Genomic DNA, 23995 nt, shown 5'->3' on the forward strand with positions numbered 1-23995 from the left:
ATACAAAAAATTATTCATAATACAAAAAATAAATAAAGAATAATCATCCTCAATTTTAGCTTTGGGTTAAATCCAGATACACTCATTTTCTTTTCTTTTCTTTTTCTTTTTTTTTTGAAATATTCATAAATACAATTTTAGCTTTTTGTTAAATCCGTTGCCTTCACATGTGAAACTCATGTAGTCATATACTAATGTCACATATCACTCTTTCTTAAAAGTGTATTTTCTTTATCAAATCACTTTGTCAATTCATATTTTTACTCATTCAAATCTTTATCAAATCATTTTACCAAATTCATATTTTTATTCATGCAAATCAAAGAAGAAAACAAGTACTCTTCTCTAAAAAAAAAACATTCACAAAACTTAAAGATTCCGAAGAGAGAAAGGAAGAAGAAGAAACGTATATAGCAATTATGTTTGACGTTTCACCTACATCAACTATACAAAACTTTTAACACTTTATTAATTCAGAATTACAAGATGAGGAAGACAAAGGCTAAGTTCCCTCAATTCCTTGAAACAAAACACAAAAATGTTTTGATTGACAACATAATTTGAAAAGGAAGAAAAAAAAAAAAGAGAAAAATATGGAGGGACTGAGACAGTATACCTGTATTACATATCATATATGATGACCAAGGTAGTGAAAAATCTTATAAAATCTCTCCAAATCCTCTATAAAATTAAGTTATAGAGATTGAGATAAAAAAAAATCTCTATAAAATCGGCAAACAAAAACATTTTTTTTTCTTCTAAAATCAAATTATCTCTAAAATTAGATTCTCTAAATTTTTCTCCCCAAAACGTGGACAGAGGTTACATTTACAGCAAATAATATAGGGGCATATGATATTAGCAACCCTAAATTTATCAATACTTTTCGATCCACATTATTTTTATCAATACGTAATTAAATTACATTATTTAAAATAAATTTTTTTTAAAAAAACCCTCTTTTCACCCCATAGCTGAAAAGTATTCTCTCTGAAATGACTGCCCTCTTAATGTTGCATGCATGTGTCCTATAAAGAGAAGAAAAAGGACAACAATATATATATAAAAGAACCAGCTAAAAAAGAAGCCATTTTTTGTAGTGCATTGCAGCTTGCACTCATTTGGAATAAACAAGCAGCATCAAAACAATTAAATAACCCTTTTTTTAAAAAAAAAAAAAAAAAAAAAAAACCATAAAAATGCCTTTGAATTATTATTAGATATATTTCAAAGAAATTCCCATATATTATAAATATTATAAAAAATAGATGTCCATTGTTTAGTATTTTAAAAGTCATGTGTTGATCTTTATGTTATACACATAAAACCACATCTTATTTGCAACTTTATCTATAAATAATGACATTTGGTGGATCTTAAAATCACACACATTAGTAAGAAATCCACTTCAAATTTTCACTAAATTTTTATATTATTAATTTTTTTTTTATATAATTTTAGTTATTTTATTTATTTACTATTATTATGTTATGCCTTCATATCTATTGTGTTCCGTTGCGTTCCTCAATTTCACGACACTATAATAATTTTTTAATAATTTAAGAAAAAGCAGAGGAGCTTTTCACCAGCGAAGCTTATGGTGAAATATACATATTATATTACATATAATAAATGTTTTATATTATTTGTTGGAGGGAGTGATTTGGATCATAAAAAAGGGGAAACAAATATATGATATTATTACTTTTTTTTTTTTTTTGGGTTCTCATTCCTCAATGATTTCATGTCTCACACTGTAATTAAATATACTTATACTTGACGTCAATATTACTCGCACCATATATTATTAAATTTAATTAAAAGAATATTAGTTCGGCTTTAAATAAAGTTAATGTGATTTATTTTATTTTTATTAACCTTCTCAAAAGCATATTCAAAGGGATTAAAGTTACACGAGTCAATTTGCCAAGAAAAAGGAGAGGAGATATTTCGAAAGGGAATAATTAATTAATTTTAATCAATTAATGTTGTGTATTTCTGTAAATTATTTATAATATTATTATATTAAATCTAGCAAAGATTTTGGTTTCTATTTCTTAAATAAATATTCTGATCTCTTTTTCTTTTAGCCTATTTGGTCTTGGATTATTGATTTTTTTTTTTTTTTTGTATTATTATTAAGCTATTGATGGACTTGTAGTCAACTAATTTGAATGGTTCTACCTCTTTCAAAAAAAAAAAAAAAAAAAAGTTCTACGTTTTTTTTTTTTTAAGAAAAAAACATTTCCAAATGGTATTAATGTTGATATAATTTTAACTTTTTGGAGAGCTTTGATTTTATTTTCCTAAAGAGAAAAAATGATTCTATGACTCACCTTTTTTTAATGGATAAAAAAAATGTAAATAATTTCTGTTAAAAAGGTATAAAATTATTAGTTAATTAGATAATTTACTGGTTAAAAAGATTAAATATTTAGGTCACAAGTTCAAACCTCCCCTCTTTTTACTTGAAAGATTAACTTCTCCTTTTTAGTTTCTAATAAAGATTTTTAAAAAACTAAATATAATTTAACCTCCATATATAATATAAATACATGAAAAGTATAAAGAGAACACAACATCTCAGCTTGATTTATTGTCCAATTTGATAAAGTTTTTTTTAAAAAAAAAAATAATCAAAATATGCATAAAAGTTTATAAAAAATAAAAGGCAAAATAAAATATTCATCGAGCAAGTTTAATATCCTATTCTAATAATAATAATATAATATCTTCATCCCTCATTATTGAACTATGAGAAAAATGTCTTAATGAAGTACTAGAAGTGAGTATTAACATAAATGGAAAGTTTAAATAAGTTGTTGAGGCTAGCTCAACTTGTATGTAGATGTGGATGTGTCAACGGTCAAAAGATCCGTAGTTCAAATACGACTTGTTTTATCATTGTATTAAAAAAAGGTTCATTTTAGTCTTTATATTTTTAAATATCTATTTTAATTAGGAGTGTTCAAAAAACCCAGTAACCCGACCAACCCGGACTACCCAACCAAAACCGCAAGGGTTGGGTTGGGTTAGATTAAAAATGTTAAAAAAATATTAAATTTGGGTTGGGTCTGGGGTTACCTCATTTCAGGTTCGGTCAACCGACCCGACCCGACACACATATATATAAAAGTTAAAAAAAAGGTCAAATTAAAAAAAAAAAAAAGAAAAAAAAAAGAACCGGTGACCCAATCCGGTCCAACTCGAAAATTTTGGGTTTGGGTTGGATTAGGTTGACCCTCCAAAAAAGAACTAATAAGGTTCATTATTAGCCAATCCGAATTTTTAGGTTAGTCCACACAAATCTTCCAACCCGACCCAACCCAAACTATGTACACCCCTAATTTTAGTATATAAACTTAATTCAAAGTTGATTTAATTTTCTAAGTTTTCAATGTCTATTTAATTCTCAATTAAAAAGTAAAATAAAATTTTGTTTCTTACATATCAATAACTTATGTTTTTAAGTATGTATATTGACGTGTATATATAGGGGATTTGAGTATATGTTTATTGAAACTACATAAGTTGTTTAGTTTTGAGATGTTCAGGATTAAAATAAATAGGGTAATTACATTTGATAGCATTTTTAAGGATAATAATCAAGTGTATTACATCATTTTAAAAAAATTTCAAATATAGCAAAGGTTTATCAACGATATACTTCTATTGTTGATAGACTCCTACCAGCAATATAGTTTATGACTGATAGATTCCTACCAACAATATCGTCTATCACGAATAAATTATCTAAATTTTGTCATATTTGTCATATTTGTAATTTTTTATATTATATTATATATGCTAATACTTTGGGTCTAACTACTATATTTACAACATTCCAAATAAATATATTTTGAAACTTGAAAGTTAAAATAATTATTTTTAAAAAGTTAAGGTTAATAAATCTTTAAAAAATTCAAAACCCAAAGTTAGATTTAAACCAAAATTGAAATATATACAAATTAACGCAGAATTTTAATTTTCATGGTTTTAAGTTGTATGCAATCATTATAGTTTTATTTCCATCGATACGTCGATATTTTCACTTTTCTAAGAGTTTGATATGGACAGATATTTTCATTATAGTGTATAAAAATTCACGAAACACAAAAAAATAAATATAATAGAAATATTAATATAAATAATTGATATGTTTACTTATTTGAAAATAATAAAATATTTATTTACGAATTTAAATTTGTTTTTTTTGAATTTTTTGTTTTTATTATATCCATCGAAATCAGTATTTTCATCGAAATTTCGATAAGATGAAGACTTCCATATTTCCTTCGACGCAAGTTTAGCAAAATTGATCAAGATCACAAATTATACAATAATACTTGATAGAAACATATAATGTACTATAAACTTTGAGTGTTAAATTTGCACTAATTTAGAAACACATATTACTCTTTAAAAAACCACATATTACACAAACAACACATGACTTTATAAAAACATTACTTCACACTTAATAGCGGATTTACATTTACGATCTCATACATAAAATTCTGAATCCGCCACTATTTGTTCCACGCAAATACAACACTAAACCCCAATACACAAAGTAGTCCTTTTACATCCAAAGTTCTTCTTCCCTGATTAAAGGAAAAAAGAAAAGAAAAAACACAAACAAACACAGATAATTTTCAACATACAATAGTAATATAATAATCTCCCTCAACTGCTCTTTCTTTTTGATCATCATGGGTGAGATTCAAACTCAAACCCCACAAGTCTAGGAACAGCCCTACAAATCAAAGGGTGTTTCATCTCCAGAGACAGCTTCAAACACTCGGACAAATCCACTCCATTTTCCGACCCACCAGCTTGAACCCAATTGAACCTTTGAACCAACTGAGCGAGCCAAAGCTCGACCGTGGCTAACCCCATGGCTTTACCAGGACAAACCCTTCTTCCGGACCCGAACGGCGCGAGCCGTAGATCGGACCCCATTATTGCCACGTCCTCTTTAATGAACCGGTCCGGGTCGTATGTGGTCGGGTCGGGCCAGATTTGGTCGTCGTGGGTTATGGCCCACATGTTGACCATGGCCGTGGTGCCGGCGGGAATGAAGTGGCCGGCCACGTGGGTGTCGTGGATGGCGAGGCGGGCCCACGAGAGGAGTGGGCCCGGAGGGTGCATTCTTAGAGTCTCTTTGACGACTGCATGGAGATAAGGGAGATTTGGGAGGTCTGAATCCGAGATGTTTCTGCCGGTTTTGATAACGACTCGGTCGATTTCGGATTGGAGTTTGGCTTGGATATCGGGATGAAGAACCATTCTTGCTAAAATCCATTCTAGGAGAATTGCCACGGTGTCTGTTCCTCTGAAGATCATTTCCTATATGTCATTTATTAAAGAGAAAATTCGTTAAGAACATGGTATCAAATGAAACGAAATTCTCCCATGTAATTATTTATTGAATTTTGTGTTGATTTAGATGAGAGAATCTAAGTTTTGGATCTAGTGGTAATTTAATGAAGATAAACAAGTAGAGATTATTCAATGGATTTTGTGCTAATTTAAACAAAAAATTCTTGGGTACATTATATTCCGTGCACTCATCTTTATGTATCTTATCGAGTATCCCAATCATAAGCTGTCACACAAAAAATTTTATGATGAAAGAGATCAATAGAGATGAGTGTAGTCTAAGTTACAGTTAAGTAATTCTCAATTAAAATCGTGTAAGCTAAGAGGAGCCGTATTTAATTGAAAAAAAAATAATAATAAATAGTAAAAACAAATCATGTACATAATAAATAATAAAGAGAAAAAAGAGAGAAGGAAATTAAAAGAGATGATTTTGATTATCCCAAGTATGATGATCAACTAAATTTAATTTTATGGCTTCTTATGAAACACAAAACAAAGAATATATATGAAAAAATTAAAAAGATAAATAAAATATTAAAAAGTCATTTCAAACCGATTCTTAACCCATTATACGAGAATATGAGAATAGTAATAAAATAGTAACACATACCCATAACACGGCAATCATGTCGGAGTCTGTGAGTTTGTTTTCCTTCTCCAAATCAAGCAGCACATCAACAAAATCTCCATCTTCATTAACATTAGGGTTATTTTCTTTGCCAATGACCCTCCTATTCATTCTATGCTCCTCAATGATTTTTCCAACAAAAACATTAACTTTCCCCACCAGAACTTTGCACCTTTTTCTCACACCTTGCAAATCCAACCAACCCAAAAGAGGAAAATGATCACTCCAACTAAAACTCCCAAGCAAATCATACCCTTCATTCACCAATCCATCAATCTCATTATCACCAAACTCAACACTTTTCCCAAACACACTCTCCATAACATTACTCAATGACCCAAAATGCAAAATTTTCTTAACTTCAACTTCCCCATTCTTCTCCATCAAACCCTTAATTTCCTCCATCATTTTAACCCCAATCCTCTCCCTCAAAACCCCAAATCCACAGACCCTTTTAGGACTAAACAAATGAGTGGCTGAAATTCTCCTAAGATTCCTCCAATATTCCCCATAAGGAGCAAACCCCATTGCTCTATGAAACAAAAGCTCATAAGCTGATTCCTTAATAGGACGATCAGCAAAAGCTGAGCTATTCAAAAGCTCTTTGGCTGTGATGGGGTTGCTAGAAATCACAAAACGAGTGAACCCAACTGAGAATGACATTAAAGATTTGGCCTTTAAGGTATGAGCAAGACTAGCAAGGAGTTTATGAGTTAAAGAACTGGTAAAGGTAGAAACTTGACCTAAAAGAGGAGTGCCACAAGGGCCAGGAATGATGGGTTTGTTTCTTGGCTTTGAAATTAGAGCCCAAGCTAGACCGCCAGGGCTGAGGCAGAGGGTGAAAAAGGCTACAAAAAGAAGGAAACAGAGGAAAATATTGAGATTATTTGCCATTGTTGAGGGAATTAAGAACAGAAATTCATGTTCTAAAGACATTGTTGTTTGAGGAATATTGAAGAAAGAGAGAAGAAATTGGATGGAGAGAGAGAAGATGGTGAAGACGAAATGCGTGGGCTAACAGTATTTATAGAGAATTTGTGAAGCAGTTTGAGGCTTCTTGGAGGGAAAGAATATTGCTACTCTTTAAAAAATTCTTATGTTAAAATATTATTTGGTCTCATGCTTTAGTACTTTTTTCTCTCCTCTCTCTTTTAACTAGACTACGGTTCGGTTTGGATTCATTTACAATAGTAGGAAGTGATCTTGGACAAATTTTAACTATCTTTATTGTTTGGTAATCAAATATTAAATAATATAGGATAATCACTTTTTAAATTATAACTATCATGTGAAAACTTATAATAGTAACTTTTAGATTCAACTTTTCTAAAAATTTGTTAATTTCTTAACCATTTAAATAAATATATTATAATATATTCTTCTATATTAATATATTTTTACTGATGTATTGTTAAATTTTAATTGATTCACTTTTTTATAACAATTATTTTTTCTTAAACTTTTATTAAATAAGTTAGAAACAATTAGTTAAATTCAGATCATATAATATATATATATATATATATAAACTATAAATTAATATTAATAATAAATCTATTCTGATTCATATAATTAAGTTATCAAATTATTATTCATTTATCTAACACCATAACTAGTTTTTCTAATTTAAAAATAAAATTTACCAAATATTATTTTACTTCATTCCACAATTGATTTTTTCAAAAAGCAAAACCGACAGCAATTATTTTAAAAGCTATAACAACCTCAGACGAAGTCTACATGTGGAATGAAAATGTAAAATATCAATGTTAATAGAATGTCGAAGTCTAAATTCTAAAAAAATGTCGATGAAAATATTCATATTGATTAATATTTCTAAATAAATTGTAAAAAAAGAAAAAAAAGAAAAAAAAGAAAAAGAAAAAAATATGCATTTTATGTTTTATTTAAGGATTAATACTTGGTGCAATCTAGGTTGTACTCATATCTTCATGCATCTTCTTTGATCATAAAGGAAAAAGATGTTAGAAAAATAAAATTTTACCATGTGACAAATTGTGGTTGGATACTTGGATGTGTCGGAATGCACCAAAGTATTTTTCTTATTTAAAATATTTATTATTTGCATTATATATTAATATTAGTAAAATATTGTATGTTTCATGAATTTTTTATCGTATAATAAAAATGTTGATTTACTAAAGATTGAATCATCTATTTGAAGAAAATGTAACATGTCAGACAAAATTTAATGTCATACATAGGATGAAGGTTTGTATCTTTAAGTTTAATAGAATGAGTAAATGCCTTTTAACTGTTAAAAAGCATAACCATAGGTGAGGGCCATAAATTTTCGCAGAAATAATAATAAGATTTTACCTTCTTTATTGTGAATGTAAATACAGTCACAAATTGTGGATATATAAATGATGACAATTATTTTTATTAGTATAAAATATTTTAGTTGAAATCAAAAGTAAAATCAAGAGAATTTATCTCTAAAGTGAAAAATATCATATTATTATAAAGTATATAGAAGTTCAGTTGTTTCATGACATTCTTTCAACTTTTTATTTTTCAGTTTTGAAGATTAAATAAAGAGAAAACTTTAAAGTCATAATTTTGAGTACAATTTTTGTTAATTGAAGATGAGTTAAAGAGGGAGACATGCAAGACTTTTCCTTCTTCTCAACTCTATGTTCATGTGGGTATCACTTTGTCTATTTTAATTTACTTATATTTATTTATTTTTTTTTAAAAAAACCAAGGTTTATTTTTCATTTGATTTGACAAGAGAGAATTTAGTAAGCTTTGTTCAAGGAAATGACATGATATGAATGTGTGGATATATATTTCACAAATTTTAAAAGGCAAGGTTGAAGAATTGTTGGACTAGCTAGTTTAAAGTTTTATTGAGAATATATGAGTTACACATTTAAATCCTTATCAAATATATAAACAACAATTAAATAAGTCTCCATATATACAAAATAAATTATAGACTAATATAATTAAAAATAATTTTAAATGATAAAATTATTGAAAATATTAATAAATAAAACAAAATATCTCAATCTATTTGTGATATACCGTGATAGATTAACATTTTGTGTCTATCATGACATTTGATAGACTACTTATCCTAAAAATACAATAAAATTTTGCAATACTGATAAATATTTTAATTATTTTTCTATATTTAAAAATAATCTCCATATATTTGGATGTATATGTATTATATTACTGTTTTAAGTTTTTACTATGACGTAGTGGAAGTTAAAGCCATGAGTTAATTTATTTATTATTCTTATGGAAGAATATCATGAAGTAGATTAGATACGATTAATTAATTTGGCAATTGGGACCAAATTTATATCTATGATATTCCTTCACTAAGATATTTCTTCATCTCCTTTTATTTTTTGGTACATTTTTCTTTAAAAGCCTCTTTATTTCACAAGTTTTCTATGGGATTTTATATTTTATAGAATTTTAAATTTTAAAATTTAATATATTATTATCCAAAGAATTTCAAAACTCATCTGAAGCTTTTTTAATACCCTACAAAAATGTAGGATTTTTATGTTGGGTAGATGATCAACAAAAAAAAAATATATATATAGTTTAATTAATTAATAAATTAATATTAATTACTCATTATCATTAATTGTAATTAATTATTAAATATAAATATGTTAATTAGAGTTAATAAATTTCAACTAATATCTTTACCACTAATATTTTATGTTATTTTAACTATTTAATATAAATTATTAATACTATGATGATTATCGATATTCAAATTAATTTATAATAATTTAATTAATTAATTATGTTTAATAAAGGTTTAATATCAAAGTATTCATTGATTAAATAATGCTAAATTTATTTGATGACAACAATAATAGGTCTCTTCTTTTTAATTAAGCAGTTATTTAATTTTGATTTCTATATACAAAATTGGTAAATTGAATATACATATTTAACTTCCGAACATTAATTATCATGCATATCATTAATTATCCCAGACATTTAAAATCCAGACATTCAAATTTCATATATTTAATATCTATATCCATAAAATAATGTTACGATTCAAATAGACCTTAATATTTTATCTACTGTTGATAGTTTATTAGGGAAGCATAACAAGTAACTTATCAATATTAATTAAAAAAATACATCTTTCACGAAAATTTCTTAACTTTAAGATAAAGATACTTACACGTTGTTAGTATAATTAGTATATGTCGACTCTTCTAACCTATTTCTTAAATTATATATAATTCCAAAAGGGTTTTTAATTAATTAATGTGGATGCAAACTATATATATTAGGTTGATTTAAATAGAAGAAGTCTACAAAAATCTGCTTTTAAGTGTCTAAATTTTCTTATTTAGACAATAATCACTCTTATCATCTGACTTTTTTGTGCATCGCATGGCTCATGTTTGAACAAATTATTAATGTAGATCTTTTTTTTTTTTAATATATAGTATTATTTATTGTAAAAAGACATTGTTTAATTTAATGCCTCCATGAAGAAAGGATTTGTTTTTCCACAAAGAAAAAAAGAAAAAAAAAAAAGAAAAAGAAAAAGCTGATAGCCTTTTTCTCCCACCCCTCCAATCATTTTCTCCATCTCCTATATATATCTTTTCATTTAATTTTCTCTACTCTGACCCAAAAGCACATTATTCTCTAATTTTTTTTTCTACTCATTTTTTTCTTTTCAATGCCCTAATCATTTCATATTTAAAAATAAACTTTAATCATAAAACTTAGTTCTAGACCTTCTGGTCATGTTAATACAAATATTATGAAATCGATGTTTTTCTATCTTGATTCCTATATTTTGAAATTTGTTCAAATTTTATCCTTATATTTTAAAAGTGTTTAATTTTTGCATGAAAATTATTAATTTTTGATAAAAAAAATTAAATTTAATAGATTAATTTTAAGATTTATTGAAAACACGGAAATTAAAAATGAACAAGTGAGAGTATATAGACTCAAATTCAACCATCTTTAAAATATGAACATGATTTTTTAAATTATTATTATTATTACATGAATTCAATATTTTCAAATATGTGGAATCACGTTTTTTAAAGTGGAACAAAGGTACAAAAGTTTGGAAACAATCAAATCAAGGAATTTCTAATTAAGATTTTTTTTTATCCTTCTGACCTGGAATATTATTGACTCATTATTGGTTGAATTGAATTATAAAGTATTAAATCATATATTTATGTGAATTAAAAATCAAATAATTGTCTTGATTTAATTATGTTAATTAATGAATTTTTATGCAAATATTATAATAAATTAATTAGTTAATTAATTAAAATGTGAATAGCCTAATTAACTTAGTGGTAATTGACATGTAGAGGATTGAATCTTTTTGGTCCTTGAAAAAAGATTAAACTTTAATTAGATGTTACCATTTGATGTTAAAAAGGATACTATTAATAAACAAATAATTACAATTCGTTTAGTAGAGATAAGACATATCCATCTTAGAATTTGTTGGTTTGATCTCCTACAATGCAATCGTAAAATTCAAAATGAATTAAGGTCACATTTGTTTTGAAAAACGTAATAAATCAATGATGATCTGAAAAATTTGGTCAATTTGATTATGTTTACAGTTGTTTATATGTATTCCGTAATCGTAATGAAATATGAGGCCCACTTCCAAGTCTGTAATCGAAGAACACAATCGAATTGAAGCACAAAGAGTGATCAATCCAATTGCGTTCCAAAATTACATGGAACCCACTAGTCGATAACATTACTGTTACGATTATCATTATTGTTACTTTTATAACATCAGAATTATATGAATTTGTGATATTTATTATGACATTTATTATTATTGTTATCGTTTGACCCAAAACGGTAACGATAATCGCAAATGTGATAGATCCATAATTCTAAGTAAATGTGATTGAAAAAAATAATCCAATTACCTTTGTGATTATGGTCAATTACGAATGATCTCTCAATAGAATCTCATTACGATTACATCAATTTTTATTATGAATTGGTAAATATGACCTAATTAATTAATTAATATTTTCAAGCATTGTTTGGAAAATCTCACACATAAACTAAAATACTCAATTCTTTATTTTCAAGCATATAAAACTCATTCCTTTTTTAAATCCAAACACAAACTTTCCAATTCTCAACTACTACCTGAAAAAGTGTTCATAGACCTAGTCAAAGTTTAGGTTAGAAATGGGGGGTTTTCAAATTTTGACTAAGATTTTCAAAAGTGATTTTAAAAAGTAGAAACACAACACAAAACAAGTAAAGTTATATATGAATAGACAACCTTTTCAAATAAAAATATATATCATCAAGCAAAGTCTAATTATACTTTTTATCCATACCATTATTCTTCTAATATTGGGCATTTTACCAAGATTTCCTTTTTAATTTATATTAAAATAAGCATGGTTCAATTAGCTATCATCTCGAAATTAGAAGTTTGATTTTCCTTTATATATATATAGTTACCTTTCTTGGCCTCTAAAATTGTTCCTTAAAAAATTATCTCAAATGTCCTATAAAATTATCATCATATATTATTGTCAAAAAAGTATATGATATTTTCGATAATTTTTAAAAAGGTACATTGAAAAAAACAAGAATCCTTTTTGTTTACTAGTAATCTCGACCATGAAAGCTGTTATTGTCTGGTTTTAAACATAGGAAGATACATGAGTTTCTTTGTGGGAATTAACACATGTTGGGTCTGTTTGGCAACAGGTGAAAGGATTTTTTGGTTAATTATATATTAATCATTAATTAATTAGGATTAATTATGAGGTGAGTGTTGTTTAAATCTTTGTTTATGTGCTTGAAATTTGAATTATCTAGACATTGAATGCTTGGATTACAATGGCTCTACGTCAACTAACTGTTGAGCAAAGACAACCTTTGGGCAATGTCTGGGAAATATCGACAGCTTATGGACACACTTATAAATTCTGAATTCAAAAGTCCTCAATTAAAAACAATATTAATTATAAAATTGGCTCCTAACTTGTATGGGATACCCCGTGTTTAAACATAATTTAATCAATAACCTATCAACTTTGTTACAATCCTAAACATAATTTAATCAATAACCTATCAACTTTGTTACAATCCTCAATAGTAGGTTTGTATAATTTGATGAATGAGACACTTATTACCATAAAGAAAATTGATGGTTCGATTCTTCACTTTTACCATAGTTATCACTAAGAAAAGTTAATTTATAATTAACTTTGGCATGGATCTTTTTAAGTAGATTCCTACACTTTTAAAGTTATTCATCTTATGTTTTTTGTGCACTTTAAAAAGTTTATAACTAGATCTATGAATTTCCAATTTTACATTGTAATAATCTTACAGGTTAACCTTATCATTTTTAGTGCATAAATGAAAAATTACGATTACATAATTTGAATGAGAAAAAAAGATAGATGAGTTGATATTTGAATGAGATTTTGACACATTAGTAGCCTAGGTTTGTTAATTATTGTAGAAATGTTATGATGAAAAAGGTTGTCATGTAGGTAACAACTAGTGGACAACATTGATTGAAGCAATAGATTACTTATGGTGTTAATTTGGTGAAGGCAAAAGATCTTTGACCAGGTCAACCTGCTGGAATCTTGGAGACATCGCAACGGATTTTAAGTAAAAAAAAAAACAAAACAAAACAAATTTCACAAATCTTAAAACACAATTTTTGACTTGGTCAATCAATCAATAAGTGTGTATTGAAATGAAATGAAACATTTGCAAAAATCACCTCAAAGTTTTGTGCATTATTTGCTTTTGTTAATAATGTTTTGTGTTTATGCATACAAATTTCTCACTATCGAAAAGAATATACATATCTAATTGTTTGCATAGTGTGTATGCTTTCTTGATCCTCGTAGGAATGTGTGTATAAAAAGTCATATATGAAAATATCTTATATTTATGTGGGCTGAGAGGAAAATTCTTAGTTAGGATTGAATAAAAAATGTCGAACATGAGTGATAGCTTTCAAGAAGAGCTATTTTTATATCTTTAATTTTCTTTGTTTGTTGTGTTTAAAATGATTAAATATCTATTTTTGTAGGAATTCGAGCAAATCATGCATTTTGCAGTGTTACGGCATGTTCAGAGTTGGTTTGGAGCTATCAAAAGTGAAATCGGGCATCCGAAGATTTAAAGATGTGAAATGACCAAAATGCCCTATTAAGAGCGTTGCAACCTTCCCCTTTATGCTGAAAGGTAGTAGTGTGCATATTAGAGAACGTTGCAACCTTCCAAATATTAACGGACGAGCATACGCTCGGCGTCACAACGTTTGAGGGCTACTCTTTGATAGGAGCGTTGCTACGCTGCCTTCAACATTGTAATGTTGCCACACTGCCTATAAATATTCTTTTTGATCTTTAGGGCTTTTTCGTGTTGATTTTGATGGAGGCTGAAGTGAAACCTAGTTTCCTTCTTCGTCCTTTATCTTTTTAGCATATTTAGGTTAGTTTTTAATTTTCTTTTGGCTTGTAAACAATGGATGGAAGCTCTCCTCCTTTCTTTGTCTATGAATCAATAAGGTAATTTTCTATTTAATTTTTTGGAGTAAAAACCCATGTAATTTCTTGAGAATTCTATTCTTAAATTGAATGTATATGTTTTTATGCTTTATTTGAATCCATTTCAATTTGGACACACATGATTGTGTTGTTTATCGTTCACTCATAAGCATGTATTTCTTTGCTAATCGATTCGTAGCTACGTAACATTCGCACTCGAATGTTTAGCTCAATCAACCTAGTAACAAATAGTTAATCGTGTATTTGATGGTTATTCCTAGAATGCATGTATTGCTAGGTTCATAGATAAATTTGCTTAATTGATTAAGCTATCCAATTGGTTAATCAACACAATAGAATCCTAAAACTTAATGCACATGTTTTTATCTTTATATAGACGTTGTGGAACCTAATAGATTTAGGAGCACGTAGTTTAATTAGGGCATGGCTTCCAACTTTAATTAATATTTGAGACGCTTTCTTGGTTTGGTCCTAGCTAGTTGTTCACCACTGTAGAGGCTAGTTTGATCGTGTCAAGCAAGTTGTTGTGCACGCGTAAATCGAATGCATGTCTAATTAACAGAATTTGATGATTGAAGTTGCACAAGATCTTTCTTTCTCTCGAAACTAAATAAATCCAACCCTAGATTACATTTACCCTTGCATTTTATTTTTCTCACTTTACTATCACTATCCGCACCATACCTCCCCTCCCATTTACCGCTCTTATTAGGAAATTGGTTTAACGAAAAACTCATGTTAGCGCTTCCTTACAGATCGACCCGACTTGCCGTTGTTGCTACATCATCGTAGGAGTAGTTGTGGAGTTTGGTATTATAAATTTCCTTTGATTAGTAGAGGTTTGCTAACAACGACAGAATCCTCATTATCAAATTAGCATCGTTACCAAGGAAGCCAGTTCATTTTTTTGTTTAGTTACTTTTCTAGTTAGAGTTTTATTTTGCTTTTGATTGGTTTTCTTTCTTGTGTCAGGTTTGCTATGTCTAATGGAGCATATAGTATGTACTATGCATAACGCGCAAGGCAAGCTGTCCAACAGAGAGATGAAGAGGCCAAACAAATTTCTGAGCTCAAAAGTATGTTTGGTGATCTTGTCTCGTCTATTCGGCTGTTGGCGGAAAGGCAACTGCAAAGTAGCCTAATGCCAACGAGTCCTGCCTTGAGGAGTCACCCTAGTTATTGGGAGCCTAAGCCTTGCATCCATCCTGGATGGGCCACCCATTCCTATGACTATGGTAATTCCTATGCACCACCACAACACAACAACCATCCCGATATCCCTAACCTGTTAGAGTTTGCCTAGGAGGCCAACCAAAGTATGTTTTTAGAGGATTTAGTTAGAGTTGCATAACAAAAATCTCTCTATTCAACAGAAGAATTTTAGAATACAACAGGACAGTCTTCAGTTTGCAATAGAGACTAGAGTTGAGATATAACGTTTGATTGATCAGCTCCCTCAAATTGTTGACTCGGTTATAAGGCTAGAGGAATCCCCGTTGAGGCTTTATCACCTTGAGACTACCCAGGTGCCCCGTCATGAGGTAATATATTTTGACGACGAGGAGTCCATGCCATGGATAGCCCCAGTTGTCGAGGAAGAAGAAGGATCCAACCTTACACCCGACAAGATTCAGATGATAGAGTTAGAAGTTGAAAAGCCTTTAGAGTCTTTTTCGTATATTTTTTTTTAATTTTCTTCCTTTTGTTCTCAAGAGTCTTTAGAGTCTTTTTCTACTTTGGACTCATTTGAGTCCCTTGAGTCTTTTCATTCTTTCTTGTTCCCTTCTTTCTGCTGGGGTTGATGCCTTAAATCTCATGGGTTTTGTAGTTTATAATTGTAATGTACAAACAGCTTATTTATTTAATAAAATATAAGGTATTTTATTTGATATTTAGTAGCATGAACCCACAAAACCAATAAACTAACATCCAAGGTTATCTTCTATAGCTTAAACATGTATGTAGAGACATACAGGTGGATCATGTTTAAGTGATAACCTAAATGGTCTGTAGTAGATGGATAAGGTTAGGTACCTTATCCTGGTGACACTACAAATACAGCTCGCTTTGTAGATGTTACAATTGTTGTAAAGTTCTAAAAATGATCTGATCTGATCATTCATGTAGAGACATATGAGCGGGAGTGTTCTATACAAAAGGGTTTATATAAGACTGGACCACGAAATGAATACTCTTATTATATAACATTGTTAATATTAGAGACTTACATTTCACTAGGATGACCATAGGTGATATAACCTGAATCTTGAGTGAGTTGTTAACTCCTACCTATGAAGGCGGTCCTCTTATTTGTATGGGTGAGAATGGTTAGATCGCCAACTCAATATGCCTATCATTTTGAGGATTTGTCTGATTGGGGAGCTGGAAACACAACTACACAAGACGAAATTCACTCATTCCCTAATGTCAGAGTAAGTAGATAAATTGCTCCCTTAAGGGCTAATTCGAAGGCTTGAACAATGTGGCGCCACACCATCTCTTAGCTCGAAAGAGTTTGGTCATAATTGGAATATGACTTATTTTTCATTAGAGGGATCAGTGGTACTTAAGAAGTTAGATGTAACTACATGGGGAAAACGGTAATTTTGGCCCAGCTAAATTTACGAGCAATTTGTAAAGGGTCATCGCGCTATTGACTAATTATATCCAATGGACAAATAAATATATTTGTAATGTGAAGAGTGCAGCTGTCGGTCTTTAGTGAAGTGACCAGCAGTTAATAGATGTTGAGTAATTTAACTAAAAGAGTTTAATTAATTATTAAAATACCATTAGAGCTTCAATCTACAGATCCATAAGATCCCCTCTAACTCAACTAGGATTATTAAGAATTAATTTTGGTTTAGTTTGAATGGTTTAAATTAATTGAGCGAATTAATTATATCTGATATAATTAATATAATGTATTTTATACATTATATAAAGTTTATCATGAGAAGAAATAAATATTTGAATATGATTCAAATACTAATTATATGGATTAAATTCATATAATTAAATTTAGTATAAATTTGATTTATATTAAATACCACAAATTATTGAGATAATTCAAATTATAGATTAATTGTATTTGATACAATATAAAAACTATATAGGTTATGTGTTATGTTTGATATAACATATAGTTTAATATATATTATATGATAAGTTGGTTATTATATATATATATTAAAATTTTATTTCATTAAATAGTTATGAATTTAATTTAGGAGGGAGTTATAATTCCCTCTCCCTATTTTCTCCGATCGTCAATCATGTTAGTGAGGAGCTTTTGGTTTTTACGTTTTTTTCTTCATCTTCTTCAAAGAACATCAGGGTGAAGGGATAAAAACCCTAAGGTACAACGGAAGCCAATACACATAACCATTTCATTTTTTTTAAATGGGTATTTAAAATCAAAACAATCTTGCATGGGATTAAAAGGTAATAATGATTAAGCATGATATTTCCAAAAAGATTAATTATACAGGGGAAGAAACCCTACATTGCAAACCTTTTGACAATTACGTAGAATTTCCTAGTTGAATTGGGATTGGGCACCACTACTTGGAAACCTCTATATTCTTGCAGGGACTATGGAGAATTGTGGGATTCTCTCTTATAGGATTTAGGAATATCACATAACAATTTTTTTTTTCTTTTCCCAGGAAGAAGAAAACACACACAGAGAGCTATAGAGCCTTCACCTCCCTCTACAAAACAAAACATTTTTGTTAGAGAGAGGGAGAGAAAAGCGTGGGAATGATCACACGTTTTCTCGTAACTTCCCTAAAATGAGGAGTTAATTTATTTAATTCAAATTAAATTAAATTAATTAATTTAATCATATTTAATTAAATGATCATTTAAATCATATTTAAATGATTTCCTCTCACATAATCTATAGTTTTAGTGAGCATCTAATGTACATTAAATTTAACCTATAGTTTTGATTTAATCAATTTAATTAAATTCAAAATCAATTAATTAATTAATTCTTCAATTAATTAATCATCCAATTAAATATCACATATTTAATTTAATTTCCCATTTGAATCATAATAAAAATATTTATCTCATTTAACCTATAGTTTTAATGTACATCTAATGCACATTATTTTTAACCTATAGTTTTTAGTATGAATCTAATTCATATTAAATTAATATTTGAACTCATTTCAAATATTTCGTTCTCTCATTTATTTATTTTGAATTATATCCAAAATTAATAATAAAGTCTAAAATTAAACTTTATATTAAAATGTATGAACATACATTAAAAAATTCTCAATTCTGAATTTGAACATTTCAAATTTAATTTAATGACAAAATACCTCAATATCCTTTACAAGCTTGGAAAGGGATCTAATGGACATGCAGACCAGAAGCTCCAACGATGTGAGATTGATTTGTTAAACTCATTAACTAAATTAATCAATATTCGTCAACTGTGGGTACACTCCGCTAAAGACCCACAATTGCATTATTCTCACTCTTGATATATTTCTGTGTCCAGAGATATAGACCAATAATAGCAAGTTAGTCCTTCACGAGTGTTCGTAACACCAGTTGGGTCAAATTACCGTTTTACCCCTGGATTACCTCTACATCGTTAAGTACTAGTGCTTCTCTAATGAACAACCTGTTTATGGTCCAACCATTAAACAGAAACCCCTCTCAGGCCAGTGAGAGGGTAGGGCCCTTTATTCAAGTCTTGGAGACATCACTTAAAGGAATACTCATCTACTTAACCTGAAGTCAGGAAGTAATGAAATCCATCTTGTATGATTATGTTCCCAACTACTGACTCAGTCTTATCACAAAAATGGTAGGCATATTGAGTCAGCGAACTAGCCGCTCTCGCCTATACAAATCAAAGGACAATTTCTCGTGAACAAGAGTTCATAATATACTTAGAGCAAGACTAAGTTTCCTAGGTCATCCTATTGAATAGAAACCTAACTAGTCAATGAAGTTACATCTAGTGGTTACTATTTCATGATTTGATTTTATGCAAACTCGTTGTACAGGATACCCCACTCACGTGTCTCCTACACGAACGCATGAGATCACTGCGTTTGTATCAAATACAAAGTGGGTTGTATCCATAGTGTTACCAGGATATGGTACCCAATCTTATCTCTATACTATAAACCCTTTAGGTTGTATCTTGAACATTGATCCCTATATGTCTCTACATACAGTTCAAGACTCATAAGACAACCTAGGATGTTAGTTTATTGGATTTTAGGGTTAATAAGATAAAATTAAATAAAACATCAATAGCACTTATTGATAAAAAAAATATTAATAACTATTTATTAATGATGGTCATTTAAATACATTCACTATCTACGAGTTTTAGGGCATAAAACCCAACACAGAGTAGGTCTACATGCGAAGAAAAAATCTTTCCCAACGTATTTTCTCCATAAAATTTCTCCTCTCATAAAATTCTCCTCCCTCTCCCAAAATTAACAAAGCCCACAATTCCTGTATTCTCATTCTACCCCAGGGAGAATACAGAGGACTACCTCTTGGTGTTGTCCAAATTGGGTTGTTTTTGTTGTGGTTTTTGGGTGTTCGTTTTTAAGAGTTCATGACCAATATCAGAGGAATTCGTGAAGATCTCGTCTTCAAAGGTAAGTGTGAATACAAACCTTGATCTCTCTTCTGTTTATTTTTCAAGCATATTGTAAGTTTTATTGGAATGCATAATTTAGTTCTCTGTAATTTTAATTTACCATGAAATTTGAAATTGGAAACAATCCCGCTTCCGTATCAGACCTCACAGTCCTTCAATTGGTATCAGACCTCACAGTCCTTCAATTGGTATCAGAGCGGCGTTCTTGGTCCCAATTTTAATATTTTCGAAATTAAAATTTCTTTAATGATGGGTTGCACTACTATACTGCTTCATGTTGATGAATGGTTATGGGTTTTGCAATTATGGATATTTTCGGGATTGAGCTTTAGAATTTACTGGTTTAATTTACAAACTGGTTTGTAAGGGCCTGTTGTTTTGGGCATTAATATGCAATGGAGTCTGTATATTTATTGTTTGTGTCATTCGTGGCTTTTCCAATGACTTTCTGGAGAAAATGGGGCCTAAACCGAAGTAAATTCGATGGAGATCACTGCTGTACAGTAGGTGACTGTACAGCAGTGTTGCAACGCTGCAAAGAGGCAAATAGATGGATTTTTCAGTAGCATTGCAATGCTCTGAAACAAAAAAAAATGATGTGATTTGTGAGCGGTTTGGTTCAGTTTCGTTCAATCGGTTTGCGTGCAATTCATTTGGTTCGAGTAGTTTGTGGCTTGGTTCCTGTTTTGATCTGGCTCAACAACTTTTTTTAATGTAATAGTTAGTTTTTAATAAATTAAATTAATATAAATGTTATATTAATTTAATTAATTGTTTAGAAATCTAATCTCAGTCCATATATTGTTCTTTAAATTATGCATTTGATGTATGGTTTGTTTTTATTTAATATATGTCATAATGTATGCCATATAGAAAATCCCACCATAAGTTATGCATTTAATCATGCATCATGAATATTATAAATTTTATAATATAGTTGCATGATTTAATTTTATAGCGTGCTCATGCATCATATAATATAAATGTTATAATATATGATTATATGCTTAATGATATTATCATGCATCATTGTATTATAATTGTTATAATGTATAGTTGGAAGAGTCATATTCATATTCCTATTAAAAAACTCCCCGTAATGCTTGTATTCCCTTACTGAACGGAAGGATAGAATGTATGGATGAATGTCATTATGAATTTCATTACTTTAGCATATGTATGTTATGTGTATTCAGTAATGAAATGAGAATTTCATGAAACATGTCATTACTTTAGGTAACTTTATAATTGTTATAATTTTCCCTAAGTATAATATCAAATGCAATGAATGGTTTTAACTTGTTTCATTTATTTTATGATCATTATAATTAAATAAAATTAGACATTAAAATCAATCATCCATAATTGCATGCAAACTTAGGTTATAATCATTTTTTAAAAATAATTTAAAATATGATTCACATATAACTAAGATCACAATATTTTTAATGTGATTAGAAATTAGTTTTAATATTTGTAATCAGTTTAATAGGATTAAATTGGTTTAAATAAAATATTAAACTTGTAGCAAATGTATCAATAAGAAACGTTTGTCTAAGACTAGTTCTGTCTAGGCTGGGGTATTTAAGTCGACGGAAACGAAACACCCCTACTTGGGAGCTGACTTAAAAGGTGAATTAGATAGATTTGCTACAAGCATGCAATTGTTGATTAAAGTTTGTTAAAATATTTAATGAACATTAATCAAAATTGTTTAACTATCCAAAGTAGGTGTTACTTTTGGGAAAACTTAAATAATCACTTAGTACAAGAAATAACCGTATTTTTCTACGTTAAATTAACCCTAGGTAAAACACTCAATTGGAGGAAAATGAGGTATATGATACTTCATTTTTTTTTTCACGTTTCTCCCTCATAGTTCACACCGTGAGACCTATACTTGGTCTCGAGACACCTTTGCTTGTGTCCCTCTACGGATGGTGTTTGTATAGGTCAATATCAAGGTGAATAGAGAAAGTGTTTATAGTAAGTGGGAGTGGGACGTGTGTCAACACATCCCACGGTCTCTTTCATTAGTTTGTAGTAAATTTTCATGCTCGACCTTGAGGCACCTTTGCTTGTGTTCTCCTATGGATAACATTTACATGACTCTTTACTCAAACTCCAGAAATGGATAGGGTTGCTTTAGTTTTTGCCCATATTGGATTTTCCCTACGGTTGACTCGTTAGGGCAGAACTCTAAATCTAAAATGAGGGGTTACACTTACAATAAAATATTAAACTAGTTAATAATTTATGGACCGAACAATGGTGACTAATATTTACAAGAACAAAAAGTTGTTCTGTATATTGGTTGAAATGGTCTCATTTCAGTGAAGGGGTACTTGATCACCCTATGATGGCTTTGGGAGATGATATTGGGGTATGCCCTAGTTTATTATATATTGTACATGTAATTTTTCTTGTATTGTACATTAGTCTCCCGAGGCATTAGGACAAGTGGGAGATTGTTGGAATTGATGTCTTAATTCTCCCGGAGTCTCGTTGTTTGTAATATATACACATTGTTATGAATAAAATAAGAGTTATTTCATTCTGACATTTACTCATATCCAATAAACAAAGCTCTATGGTTATCATATGTAAACTTAAGCATGTATATGAGATATACAAGTGGATCATGCCTTAAGTGATAATATAAATAGGTCTATAGTATAAGGATTAAGGTGAGATACCCGATCCTAATGACACTATGGATACGACCCACTTTATAGAGGTTTGCAAGTGTTGTGAACTACTATAGATTATAGATCCTGACCATTCATGTGGAGACATACTATCGGGGGTGTCCTATACAAAGAATTTGTATAATACCGGACCATGAGATGACTAGTCTCTGAATATAACACCGTTAATACTGGAGACTTACATCTCACCTAAACGACCATAGGTGACATGACCTCAATCCTGAGTAGTTTGGGAATTCCTGCCTTTGAGGGCGGTCCTTTGATTAGTATGGATGAGAGTGGTCAAATTGCCAACTCAACATGCCTACCTTTTTTAGGACTTATCTGATCTGGGAGTTGGGAACTCAGTTACACAAGATGGAATCAACTTCTTCTCTGAAGCAGAGGTAAGTAGATAGATTGCTCCCTTAAGGGCTAATTCTGGGGTTTGAACATAATGGCTACAGCTTCTTTTTGAAAAAGAGGACTCAATCATAGTAGGACTATGATTTATGTTCATTAGAGAGATCAGTGGTACTTAAGAAGTTAGATGTAACTACAGGGGCATAATGGTTATTGGCCCAGCTGTACTTACAGGCGATTTGTGAAGGATTATCGCACTGTTGATTGCTTATGATGGACACATAATATATCTGTAGTAAGGAGAGTTCAACTTTCGGTCTTTAGTGGAGTGTCTCGCAGTTAATGGATGGTGGATCCCGTGACTAAAGAGTTTAATCAGTTATTCACGTACCATTGGTGCTTCGAGCTACAGGTCCATAAGGTCCCCTTGGTAGCTCAATGGATTCAAATTGAGGATTAGTTTTTGGTGTTGATTTGAAATGTTCAAATTGACCAGAGGTAATTCTATTATATATGATATGATTGGTATGGTGTATGAGATACATCAAGTGGAGGGTTAATGTAAATGAGATTTACATTAAGTTCCATGGAATAGAAAAAAGCTATGGTTTGTATGTTTCATGAGATGAAATATTAAAACTATAAATTATAAATATAGTATGATAAGTTGGTTATCATTTATATTTATAATAATATTAATTATTGGATAATTATCTCTTTT

The 23995-nt window shown here is 29.6% G+C and overlaps 1 protein-coding gene across 1 annotated transcript; it reads right to left on the bottom strand.

Annotated features, from left to right (window-relative positions):
* Positions 1-4529: 4529 nt before the first annotated feature.
* On the bottom strand, positions 4530-6981 carry LOC120083664 (cytochrome P450 78A5-like). The gene is made up of 2 exons (XM_039039500.1): positions 5996-6981; positions 4530-5349 (listed from the first exon to the last, which is right to left on the bottom strand). Exons 1-2 carry the CDS (start codon positions 6947-6949, stop codon positions 4711-4713), a joined length of 1593 nt encoding a protein of 530 aa, XP_038895428.1. The 5' UTR covers positions 6950-6981; the 3' UTR covers positions 4530-4710.
* Between the last annotated feature and the right edge of the window lie 17014 nt (positions 6982-23995).

The sequence above is a fragment of the Benincasa hispida genome, chromosome 8 (genome assembly GCF_009727055.1).
Source record: "Benincasa hispida cultivar B227 chromosome 8, ASM972705v1, whole genome shotgun sequence".
In the NCBI taxonomy this organism is placed as follows: domain Eukaryota; kingdom Viridiplantae; phylum Streptophyta; class Magnoliopsida; order Cucurbitales; family Cucurbitaceae; genus Benincasa; species Benincasa hispida.